The sequence below is a fragment of the Emiliania huxleyi genome (assembly GCF_000372725.1).
Source record: "Emiliania huxleyi CCMP1516 chromosome Unknown EMIHUscaffold_20, whole genome shotgun sequence".
In the NCBI taxonomy this organism is placed as follows: Eukaryota; Haptophyta; order Isochrysidales; family Noelaerhabdaceae; genus Emiliania; species Emiliania huxleyi.
In genome coordinates this window covers 743-12,613 of record NW_005200600.1, presented here as the reverse complement: position 1 = coordinate 12,613, position 11,871 = coordinate 743, and the positions used below count along the sequence as shown (strand labels likewise).

Below are 11,871 nucleotides of genomic sequence, written 5' to 3'. Positions count from 1 at the left end.
GAGAGAGAGAGAGAGAGAAAGGGAGGTAAGGAGAAAGAGAGGTGAGGGCGCGAGGGAGAGAGAGAGAGAGAGAGAGAGAGAGAGAGAGAGAGAGAGAGAGAGAGAGAGAGAGAGAGAGAGAGAGAGAGAGAGAGAGAGAGAGCTGTGTAGATGTTTGATGTTTCCTACCATAGGTGCGTGCCCGCCGCCGCGGCCTCGCCCTCGCGTCCGCCGCGCTCTCCGCCGTCGTTGCCGCGTGGGTGGGCGGCACGGCACGTGGCCTAGATGCCAACGGCACAGAGCCATCACACCGACAGGCACAGGTCCCACACTCGAGAGGAGGCGGCCACTCATGTCTCTCACCTCGCACCGCATCGCCATGGTGGCTTGGTTTGCGCACCTACTGTCAAGAGTGCATCTAGCATGGCCAGCGTCGAGACCACCCCGAGAGCACCCGAGATCACCCGAGATCGTCCGAGAATGACAGGCCAAGTACCTCTCCACCCTGGCCAACGCTGAGCAGCGCTACTCTCTTGACGACGGCGGCAACGACGCCGTCTCTCTGTCCACGTCCAGGACGCGTCCATGACATGTCCGAGACAGCTCCCATAGGCGACGATGCCGTCTCTGTCCACATCCAGACCCGAGATTGCCCGAGATCACCCGAGATCACCCGAGATTAGGCGCCGACGCCGTCTCTGTGCACGTGCAGGGCCCGTGCTCCGTCACTGACGGGGGGCTCTGCGCCACCAGCCCCAACTACGGCAGCCACCAGGCACACGCTCTCCCTCCCTCCCTCCCTCCCTCCCTCCCTCACACACACACACACACACACACACACACACACACACACACACACACATGCACACACACACGCACACACACACACACACACACGCACACACTGACCTCACTTCCTGACGACCTCCCCACAGGCGTACGGCAACAACCAGCGCTGCACGGCGCGAGAGAGCCGCCTGCCCCCGCTTCCCTCACTTCCACTCTCACTCACACGACCGTGCACCCGCCCCCATCTCGCACGCTCCTCTCGGCGAGTCTCCCCCCGTTTTTTCCTTCCAACAGTCGCCCGTGCGGACCCCCCCCCCCCCCCCCCAAACACACCCCACTCTCCCTCGCCCGCGCGTGTATAGATCTTCAACGTGCCGCGTCAAACGCCGATCACCTTCGAAGACTACGACGTCGAGAGCTGCTGCGACGGCGTGACCATCGGGTCTAAGTACTTCGCGCGCAAGCCTGCTCCTGTTCCCGCAGGTCCGCCTGTGTCGCAGCGGCGCGGACGGCGTGGCTCAACGAGTTGACTCACTGGTTGATTGATTTCCATGAGGCGGTCGGCCTGTCGTTGCGGCGGACGGCGTGATCCAGTGGAGGTCCGACAGCGGCTCTGTCCGTCGCGGTTGGAGGCTGTGCTGGAAGGATGCGCCCCCGGCGGCACCTCCGCCGCCGGACCCTCCCCCTCCTCCCCCGCCGCCTAGTCCGTCGCCGCCACTCCCTTTCTCTCCGCCGCCATTTCCTCCCGGTATCACGCCGCCGCCGTCGCCGAGTCCTTTCCTTCCTCGGTGCGACGCAAAGAAGCAGTGCCGAGTCCCTTCCTTAGACCTTACCGTCCACTGCCAGAACTTCTGGCGAGGCACGCGATGTCACGACGCCACATTCCATACTCTGCTACAAACCTGCCCGCAGTGCGGCGGCTGCTGCCCGAGCGCCCCGCCGCCGCCGCCCCCAGCCCCCGGCCTCGTCTGCCTGTCGACGTGCGGCGAGGTCAAGCAGCTGGTGCCGGTCTCCAACGTCCGACTCTGCCCCGCCAACCCCAACATCGGCAACTGCGACGTGTGCGGACTGCGCCATGGCGAACTCTGCGAGGGCGACAGCGAGTGCGGCACGGACAGGTACCCCCCCCCCCACCCCCCCCCCTCCACACACACACACGCACACGGACACACTGGGCCTTGCACTTTTAATACCGTGGGGCTCCTGTCTAGTCGCGAGGGATAGCCTGGCCCTTGCCCCACCGCCTTCTGTGTGTGGAGAAGCTCACGTTACCTCACCTTACCTAGGAACCTCAACAACTGCGGCAGCTACGACGTCTACATGGTCACGGTCACGAAGGTGTCGCCGCCGGCTCCACCCAGTGCCGCCGCCTGTTGGTACTCGTTGATGAGTTCATCACAAATTGATTAGGTCTCGCCGCCACCACCCCCGCGGGCTCACCCTGGGAAGCCATGGTGGCAGAGGTACGGCCCAGCACAACCGCCCGTTCCAACGCCAGGCTACGGTCCGGCTTGGCTTTCGCCGCCGACTGTGAGGCCCTCCCCGCCACCCTCGCCACCCCCTTGGTGGGTGGCGGGAAGCGATGCCACCGTGGGCTTCCCTCCAGCCCCGCCTTGGGGGTACAATATCCCCGCCCCTCCGGCGCCTCCCGCCGCTCCGGCGCCTCCCGCCGCTCCTCCAGCGCCTCCGGCGCCTCCGGCGCCTCCAGCGCCTCGGGGTCCCGAGTACAAGAAGCACGGGCCCGCCTTCCCGTGGACGGAGGTGCCCTCGCTCGACGCGCTTCCCGCCCTGCTCCTCTCCGCCAGCGCCGTCTCACTCGTCGCCTCGATCCTGGTACCGCGAGCCTGAGAGCCCCTTGCCCTCGCCCGTCGTCCATCTCACTGATAGCGCCTATCGCTATCCACGCCCAAGGAAGCGATAGTCGCTCTCGCCCACGGAGGATCTCGGCTGCATCTCGGCGCCATATCTCGGCTGCACCTCGGCTGCACCTCGGCTGCACCTCGGCTGCATCTCGGCGCCATCTCGCCTGCCTCTCGCGCCATCGCCGAGGATCCGGATGGAGTCGCTACTGCGAGCTAGGTCCTCGTCGACGGGGCTTCCCGTGCTTCTCCCGCCGATCGGCACGCCGGCTCGCTCCGCCGCGTCGCCGCAGCGCTCGGCCGAGCCCGCCTCTCCCCGCCGAACCTTCAGGGTACCTTCTTGGACTCTTCTCGTCCGCGGAACTTCCCCGTAGGCCGCCCGCTCGCGGCGCTCGCGGCGGGGCTGCACTTGGCGGGCGCGTGCGTCATCGCGGCTTCCGCGAGCAAAGCATGCGTCTGGGTGAGGGACCACCGCGCCCGGGAGACTTCCCCTGGACATGTCCGCGACACGTCCCTTGGCATGTCTCCCGTAGGTGGCGGACCATTCACGCGCCGGGGGCCATTGGGGACCAGCGCACCGCGCTTGGGCGCCGATGGACTTCCTGCCTGCCGCAGAGGCGCGCCCTGCACTCTGACTGCTGCCGTGCCAGCTCCTGCCTGCCTGTACAGCTGTGGGTTTGGACGTGCGCGGGCCGCACCTTGGCCGTGCGCCCCCCGCCAGCGTGTGTGCGTGTCGAGGCGCTCGCCTCACCGTACCCCTCGCCGCCTCGCCGTAGGACGCGTGCGGGCCCCTCCTGCCCAACTTTTGGTTCGGCCTCGTCCTGAGCGCCGCGGCGGCGACCGCCGCCGCGGTGCTCTCGCTCGCCGCCTCGCCGCGCGCCGCCACCGCCGTCGAAGCGGCCGCCGAGTACAAGTCGCGCAAGGCTTGCTCCGAGATGCAGCCGAGATGCAGCCGAGATAGCGGCCGCCGAGTTGCAAGATAGTCGTGAGCTCGCCCCACTGTTTAAGCCAAGGGCTTTTGCCACACCGCCCTCCCCCCTTACGCGCACCGGGCCTTGCACTCAGTGCTGTGGGGCTCCGGCTTGGGACGCAGAGGCGAGGGACAGCCTTGCCCTTGCCCGGCGTGAGGAGAGGCGTGTCCTGTCCTGCTCCCCCTCAGGCGTGCAACCGGCTGCTCGTCCACCTGTCGGCCGCGCTGAGCATCCTCTTCTCCTTCGGCATGGTGGTCCTTGGCGGTCTCGCGCTCGCGCAGCTCGCCGGCGGCTTCTGGCTGTGCGACAAGGTCAGCTGGTTCGTGTCCGCCGCGCTCCTCTTCCTCTTCCCCGCCCTCTCCGCCGCGGGCGCCGGCCCTTCTCGCGGCCGGCGCGGCCAGCCCTTCGCGTCTGTGTGACGGCTCCCGTGCCTCTCCTGCTACAGGCGCCGCGCTGTCCCGCGCGACGGACCCGCGGCTGCTCGCGGGCCGGAAGGACCACCACTCTGCACCGCCGCCCGTCGTCACCGCGGACTACATCCTCAAGACGCGCCGCCCCGCCCCGCGGGCTTGCTCGCCCTGTGAGGGGGCACGGCGTCTCTTCACACACGCCTCTCATCTGTGAGCAGGTGCTTCGCCGCGGGGCTACTAGCGATCGGGGCGTTGGGCGCGCATGCCGCCTGCGCTTGGGTCCTGGCCCGCCCGAGGTCGGACTGAGAGGGTAATGGGCTCCTCAGGCTCGCTCGCCGCTTGCACCGTCCTCGTCGTCGCCTCCTCTGCGTGCGGCGACGGCAGGGACTTCATCGCCGCGATGCTGCTGCCGCTCGGGGCGGGGGCTCTGCTCTCCGTCTCTCGAGATCACCGAGATCGCCCGCGAGATGACCCGAGATTGCCCTGCAGGCGGGACTGCTCTCCGTCTCCGCTTCTGCCGCTCTCTGCGCACGGCTGGTCCACGGCGCGTGGGCTCGCGTCCAGGCGAGATGACCCGAGATCGCGCCCGAGATGAGCCGAGGTTGAGCCGAGATTACCCGAGATGACTCGGCGCGTGTGATCGCGTCCAGGCGTCGGCGCAAGGCACAGATAATGAGCTGGTCGGCATCACCCGTGGCGGCAGCAGCGTGGCCCCGGAGATGACGGCCATGGAGATCAAGCTAGAGGCCTATCTCGGCGCAGCAGCAGCAAACGCACCTCGCCGCTTTCTTGAACTGCTTCGCGCCTTCGCTGTCTAGGCCCTCTCGGCGCAGCAGCAAAAGCTGCTCGCCGCGTTGGAGGCCGCCGACCTCGCCAAGCAGGAGATCGCACCGGCACCGGCACCGGCCGACGGTGGTCGGCGCCAGCCCAAAGCGGGCGACGCAGCCCCAAGCGAGGGAGGGAGCGCCGAAGCGCCGGCGCCGACCGCAGACGAGGTCGACGAGTCTGCCGTGCGCGTCTAGCGCACACACACAGCACCAGGCCCATGTGCAATTCTGCCACGCTGGGTGCGAGAAGGTACTCTTTAAGCACGCCGCACGACCCGGAACCTGGTTGGTATGAAGCAGGTTCGTGCACGAAGGTACTAGAGAGCTCGTGTCGGTTTCTAGGATCGCCAGAGAATCTGTTGGTTGGCTGTTACAGTATCCACCTATGAGTGCTGTGTGCTCTGTGTCAGTCTGTGTGGGTGGCGGGATGACCGGACTTTCTTGTGCCCAGTGTCGTGCGAGGGAGCCAAAGAAAAATTCTTCCCGCAGTGCGAGGGAGCGTTGTGGTAAATTTCTTTTTTGTATCGCGCGCCTTGCGGTGGGGCGCGGAGAAGAGGAATTAATTGCTCTTTCTTCGTTCGTCGCCATGGTGCTGCATTCTTCCCAGGTGTACCTGTGTTAGTGCCAGTGCGCGCCAGTCCCGCGCCCAGTGTAAAAGAAAGAAAACAGACAACCCAAGTTTTAAAATTCTTCGACCAAGCGCTGCGTGGCGCAAGGCTAAGGAATTTGTAAACCCGTACGTCCACGTTGGTGCGCTCACCGACTCTCATGTTTGGCTCTTCTGTGGCTGCCTTCTTGGCTACCTTCTGGCTGCTCGCCTCGATGCTTCTCGACATCGGCACCACCTCAAACCTTTTCCGCGCGACGCTTACCCTCTTTATGCTTGCAACCTCGTATTTCCTGTCGTCGTACTCGCACCTGTCGTCGTACGCTTGCAAAACACGGGACGATCGGTGTCTGTCCATGCAGACCGAACTCGATGCTACAAAAGAGGACGCGGCGGAAGAACGCGTGTCCATGCAGGCCAAGCTTGATACGAAGAACGTGGCGGAAGAACGCGTGTCCATGCAGGCCAAGCTTGATACGAAGAACGTGGCGGAAGAACGCGTGTCCATGCAGGCCGAGCTCGACGCGGCAAAGAAGAATGCGGCGGAAGAACGGCGAAGAACGCCCTAACAGTTGCACTATTGTTGGCTGAAATCCTCAACGTTGTTCAAGTGTTCTCCCCAGCCAAAGCTGTTACTGTTTGTTACTGTTGTTACTGTTGTTCAGTGGTCAGCAAGCAGAAAATGCCAAAAACCCGGGTAAACCCCGAAAATACCCGAGGGTTTCCAGGTATTTTCGGGTATTACCCGCACTGGACGCTGGAGATCCTCGCGGGTCACTGCCAGGCCTTCCTTATTGTTGTTCAGCCGGCCTAACGTTAGCTACTGTTGTTGGGGAACCCCACTGATGTTCTGTTGTTACTGTTAACACTAGCAACACTGTTCAGCTCTTAACGTTTGACAACCCTAGAGCAGGGTCGACTGGGCGTAATACCAACCGCAACCCTCAAAGGATGAGGCACATAAAATCCGCGGGCATTCTCCGACTCCAGGTCGCTCTCGACGCACTGGACCAACAACCAAACACAAGAGAGCACAGCACCCCCCCTGCACACCCCAGCCTCACTAGCCTCCGGCCGACACTGACTAGGAGGTCGTTCTCGTCGCTTCTCGACGCTCCCACACCGCGATCGACGTTACACCAATATCACACACGGAATGATCCTCTCACAAACTCCCACGCCGAACTCCGACATGCGACACCGCTTAAGCGCCCCCCTCCCACCCGAGAGCGCGAGAGTCACGGGGTCTCACGAGGAGCAGGTCAGGCCCGCACCAGGTGAGCCGCCCCCCAATTCCCCCACTTCTAAACATACGTGGGCGGCCACTTCTAATACATCCGCTCTTGTGCTACCAGGTCCGTTCCAGTCGATATGGCATTGGCACCGAGACTAGGCCTTCTTCGCCGTTCTCAGCAGTACGCGGCGGCTCAAGAACGTACCTCTCAGCATGAGTCCATGCAAGCCCTAAGAGCGGAGCTCGAGAAGACGGAGCTCGATAAGCTGCGCTGGCGGGACCTCGCGAATGATACAAAGAACAGGCTAAAGCACGAACGCGCCGGTATATCGATCGTTGTCGTCGTCGCCGCCGCTGCCGCGGTCGTCTTCAGTTAGAAATACGAGTTGGCTATGGGGCCACGAACGCTTTGCTTCCCGCTGCCTCAACCAGTTTGTCTCGTGGTGTCGAATAACTTTTTTTCCCGGAAGGGATTTGGGGCCCCCTTTTTACCCATTTTTAACCATGGGGGGGGGTAGGGTTGGCCCGGGGGGCCCTGGGGCCCCCCAGTTGGGGGGCCCCCCGGAAAAAATTGCCCCCCCCCCCCCCAAGGTTTTTTAAACAACCCCCCCATAGAGCCGATCAGTTTCCAGGGGCAAGGGAAGTCGCCCCCCCAAATTTGTGCCCCCCCCCCCCCCCCCGCTTTAAACCACCATATAAGATCAGTCTCCAGGCCCCAAATGATGTGTGAGTGTTAGAGTTGTTTGGTATTGCTAAAAGTCTCTCGCAAGGCCAAGGGTCATTAATTATAAACAAACAACCCTCTTATTACACATCTCTCTCACTCATCCGCCATGGGATGAGCGACTCAGTCCGAGGTTGCAACCTGGTTGCATCCACTGAGAGAAGGCTCTCTCTCCTTGTCCTGGAGGACAGCACTGACCACTGTGGAACAGGAAAGTCGTGTTAACTTAATCGCTCATGTCACGGTCGTGTCCGCGAACCTCACATACTGACAGATCACTGAAAAGAGTTCAGTCTTAAATTAACGGTGTGCTCAGGGCTGCCAGAGCGCCACAGCCGTTTGAGTTCTCGAAAGGGCTAAGAGAGGGGCCCGGCGCCCGCTTTTATTTATTTTTATTTTTACGTGCACGTGGGGCACAGTAACTGCGGCGAGCCGCCCCACCCCACCCACCCGTCCTGCCCCCCACGCAGAATCAGCAGGGGCAGAATCAGCACATCGCCGGCCCATCGTTACCCCATAACCGGCTGCGGCTGCCGGCGACCACGCCGCCCCGCAGGCCCGCCTCGCCCCCAGCCCGCCCCGCGCCCGCGCCCGCGCCCGCGTGCCAGCCTCCCTTGCTTGGCCGGCGTGGCAGCCCCGCCGCTGCCTTCTGCCACCCGCCCGGCCGGGACAAACGCCTGCGCGTGGGGGTTGAGCGCGCGCGGCGGCGGCAACGGCAGCTGCGGGCGGGCCGCGGCCGCCGCCGCGAGCAGCACGTCGACCACCGTTGCGTGGCCCCGCGCCCGCGCAACCTGGAGTGGCGTCTGCCCGCGCTCGTCGCGCACGAGGAGGGAGGCGCCCGCCTGCGGCAAGACGCCACGGAAGCGTCCAAAGAGCTTCCTCCAGCGTTGCTCGAAGGTGTCTCCGGGGTGTCTTGTGACGTGTCTGCGGTTGCTCGGAGGTGTCTCGGAAGTGTCTTGTGACGTGTCTTGGTCGCCAGCCTCGAGGAGCAGCGCCGCGGCCGCCGGCACGCCCAGCCGAGCCGCGAGATGCAGCGGCGTCTGCGAGTACTTGTTGGACGCATCCACCTGCGCGCAAGGGCCTCGAGATTGCCCGAGATGGCTCCGAGGTAGCCCCCAAATGGCTCCGAGATCGGCCGAGGTGCCCGCCTGCGCGCAAAAGCCGCGCGCAAGGAGCAGCCGCACGCACGCCTCGGAGCGACCGATCGTGGCGGCGTGGAGAGGGGTGTAGCCGTCGTGGTACCGGTCGGTCGCGAACAGCGCCTTCGAAAAAAGAAACGCGATCGCGAGAATGCCGTGAAGAGGCGAGTCACGACTGCCTCGGCGTCTGTGGATGTCGCGGGGTGCGGAAGAGCACCGAACGGGGGGGGCGGGGGGGGGAGGGGGGGGGGGGGGAGCGCGCGCCGAGGGATGCGGGGAAAGAGGTGCGGAGAGAGCAGCGCTGAGGGATGCGGGGAAGGAAAGAGGTGCGGGGAGCAGCGCTGAGGATGCGGAGAGAGTGGCGCCTCGCTGCCGGCGGAGAGCAGCGCCTCGCAGCACTCGGGCTGTCCGCGCAGCGACGCGAGGTAGAGTGGCGTCTCCATGCCGTGGTTTGTGGCGAGCAGCACGGCCGAGAGAGCAGCGCCTAAATCGCGCGACGCGAGCGCCAGCCTCAAGTCCTCAAACGCCGTCGGGATTCAATCTCGGTCCTGGGGCAAACACAGGGCGAGAGCGGGCCTTGGAGCACCGCGTGAACACAAGGGCGACGAATACAGTGGAGTGCGTCGGCGTGCAGCCCGGACACAACCGAGACTCGAGCCGGGCTACCGGGTCTCTATTCCGCATCTGGGGCGCCGGGCCGCCGCCGGCAGCGCGTAGGAGCGCCTCCGTGACTGCGACGTGTCCTCCCCACACGGCGCGATGCAGCGGCGTGTGCCCTTTCTCGTCCTGCAGGAGGGGCTCGGGGAGATGTGGGGAGATGTGGGGAGATGTGGGGAGATGTGGGGAGATGTGCCCTTTCGTCCTGCAGGAGGGGCTCGGGAGATGTGGGGAGATGTGGGGAGATGTGGGGAGATGTGGGGAGATGTGGGGAGATGTGGGGTTTCCGCGCCTCGATCACGACTCACATCCCGGGGACTCTCTCGGGTGATCTAGGGTACTCTCTGGTGCTCTCTGGTGCTCTCTGGTGCTCTCTGGTGATCTCTGGTGATCTCGCTCCTTGGTCGCGACGCTCGCGCCCGCGCGCAGCAGCGCGGCGCACATCTCGCCGTCGCCGCTCATCGCGGCGCGGTGCAGCGGCGTCGGGCCTCGCCCAGCCAGACGGCACGAAGCCGCCCCTCGTACCGCAGCGGCGGCGGCGGCGGCGGCGGCGGCGCCCCCACCCACCAGCCGTGTCGCCGTCTCGCAGAGGGCGTCGAGCTGCGCGCTGTTGCCCGCGCGGCTGAGGTCGACCAGGCTGGCGGCGGGCGCGGCGGCGAGCAGCGCGGCGGCAAGGCTCGGGTCTGCAAAGGTTGCCTCAACCAGGGAGAGCGAGCTGCTGCCGCCGCCGAGGAATGCCGACGGCTCAATCGGTGCGGGAGGGCGCACAGGGCCGGCCACGGCGGCAGCCTGGCGGAGCGATTCGGGGGGGTGGGGCGCGGAGGGGCGCGGGTGGGAGGCGGGTGGGAGGCGGGTATGGGTGAGCCGCGCGCGTAGGGACGCCGTCGGCGGAAGAGGTGGCAGGTGGCGGGCGGTGTGGGCGAGTCGCAGGTGGCGGGAGGCGAAGTGGCGGGAGGAGGATGCGGCGGGCGGCGGGTGGGAGGAGAGTGGGAGGAGGGAGGAGAGCGGCCGCGCCTCTTGCTCTCCCTGCCCCTCCTCGGCGCCACTCTCTGGAAGCACGAGCGCCCCGCCGAGGAATAGGGCGCGAAGCCGCGGCAGCTGTGGAAGCCCCTGCGCGGAGGAGAAGGGGGGGGGGGGGGGGTGAAGGCACAGCCCCGGGGCGGGCGGCCAAAGGGTCGAGGCCGGTGAGGGCTGGCGCTCACCTCCCTGAGCCAGCGCTGCCGCAGCACGCTGTTGCAGAGGCACAGCAGCGAGAGGCGGCCAAGTGAGAGGCCGACGTCGACGGTCGGCGGGATCGGCTCGACGGCGCCAGTCACGAGAAGGGCGTCCGTCGCGAGGACCGGATCGGCGGCGGCGGCGGCGGCGGCGTCCGTCGCGAGGACCGGATCGGCGGCGGCGGCGGCGGTGGCGGTGGCAGCAGCGGTGGCGGCGGCGGTTGCGGTGGCAGCTGCCCATGCCTCGAGCATCTCGCGGACGGCGCCGCCCGCAGAATGGCAGCGATTGAGGGCGAGCGCCGAGAACGGGAGACAGAGAGGGAGGGCGGCGCCTAGCTCGGCAGCTCGCACGTTGCAATCCTCCATCAGGAGCGCCTGCGGGCAGAACTTCCGCATCAGCAGAGACGGGCCGCGTGGTTATGTAGGAGACGGGGCGAAGGCTGCGAGCTGGAGGAGGCACCTCAGGACGTAGGGCTGCGACTCGCTTGAGCAGGCGGCGCCAGCACATCACACCAGGATCTTCGTCGCGACTGAGACGCAGGCCGGTGAGCCGCAGCACCACCCCAGCTTCCGGGCAAGTGGCACGTTGCAGTGCCTTGCAGACGAGGCTCACGGCGGGCTGTGACAAGCGCCCGTGCTCGTCCAGCGTCCACTCGGCAAAAAGCGAGGTTATGAGGCGGAGAATCTCTTGGGGCAGGTTGAGGAGGCAGCTCGTCTCGGGATCCGCGGCACAGCACATTAGCTCGTGTCGCGGCCAAGTCCGGGGGGCCGCAAAAAATTTGCCTGCTGTCCCTGATCGTCCTTACAAGATCCTGCTCGTGCAGGTGGGGACCCTGTCCTTCTCCCACCCCTTGTTTGGTGTGACCGTTTTATTTATTTATTTAAAAAATAATATGTGCACCCCAAGGGAGGCGGAACCCACAGTGGACGCGCGGCTCGGCAGCATATGCCCCCCGCCAAGCGTTCCCTTGTCAGGAGCAGGAGAGCCCCACCTGTGCCCCTGATCGTCCTTCCAAAATCCTGCTCGTGCAGGTGTGGACCCTGTCCTCCTCCCCCATCCCTCGTTTGGGTTTGTCTGTTTTCTTTCTTTCTTTCTTTGAGGTTGCCGACTGCACTCCAAGTGCTCCAAGTGCCCCCTCAGCGGAGCTGGGAATAGGACCGCCGCAAGCGGCGTGGCGTGGAGCGGTTGAGCATCCCTCCGGGGGCCCCTCTCTCTGCGCCGGGGAGGCGTTGTTGGAGGCTAGGACGCAAGCGTCCGTCGCCCTTTTCAAACTCGGGGCCCACTCCGCTACGCTCCGACCCGAATTTGGAGGGCCTAAAAGTTTAAGGTGTTGCTGCGCAAAAGGGGTCGGACACAGGGCGCAGCTCATGCTTAAGAGCTAGAAGGGGAGCTAGAGAGAACGACTACCCTGTCCCGTTATTGCGTACACCAACACCACAAAAGCTCTCTCTCTCCTGTCT

The 11,871-nt window shown here is 65.3% G+C and overlaps 4 protein-coding genes across 4 annotated transcripts; 3 read left to right on the top strand and 1 right to left on the bottom strand.

Annotated features, from left to right (window-relative positions):
• Window positions 1–2,784: 2,784 nt before the first annotated feature.
• EMIHUDRAFT_449799 (hypothetical protein) lies at window positions 2,785–4,017 on the top strand (the record flags this gene model as incomplete). The annotated part of the gene is made up of 5 exons (XM_005781541.1): window positions 2,785–2,926; window positions 3,002–3,087; window positions 3,161–3,244; window positions 3,404–3,445; window positions 3,787–4,017. Coding segments are annotated over exons 2-5 (366 nt in total), but the record flags the coding sequence as incomplete, so codon positions are not given.
• A 304-nt stretch (window positions 4,018–4,321) lies between these two features.
• Window positions 4,322–5,030, top strand: EMIHUDRAFT_203685 (hypothetical protein; the record flags this gene model as incomplete). The annotated part of the gene is made up of 3 exons (XM_005781540.1): window positions 4,322–4,444; window positions 4,659–4,688; window positions 4,827–5,030. The coding sequence occupies 3 exons, from the start codon at window positions 4,322–4,324 to the stop codon at window positions 5,028–5,030; spliced, it is 357 nt and encodes a 118-aa protein (XP_005781597.1).
• Window positions 5,031–5,603: 573 nt separating this feature from the next.
• EMIHUDRAFT_203684 (hypothetical protein) lies at window positions 5,604–6,011 on the top strand (the record flags this gene model as incomplete). The annotated part of the gene is made up of 1 exon (XM_005781539.1): window positions 5,604–6,011. One exon carries the CDS (start codon window positions 5,604–5,606, stop codon window positions 6,009–6,011), a length of 408 nt encoding a protein of 135 aa, XP_005781596.1.
• A 1,898-nt stretch (window positions 6,012–7,909) lies between these two features.
• EMIHUDRAFT_462966 (hypothetical protein) lies at window positions 7,910–10,662 on the bottom strand (the record flags this gene model as incomplete). Its single annotated transcript, XM_005781538.1, has 6 exons — window positions 7,910–8,467; window positions 8,549–8,662; window positions 8,905–9,023; window positions 9,238–9,325; window positions 9,596–9,985; window positions 10,399–10,662. The coding sequence occupies 6 exons, from the start codon at window positions 10,660–10,662 to the stop codon at window positions 7,910–7,912; spliced, it is 1,533 nt and encodes a 510-aa protein (XP_005781595.1).
• Window positions 10,663–11,871: the final 1,209 nt, after the last annotated feature.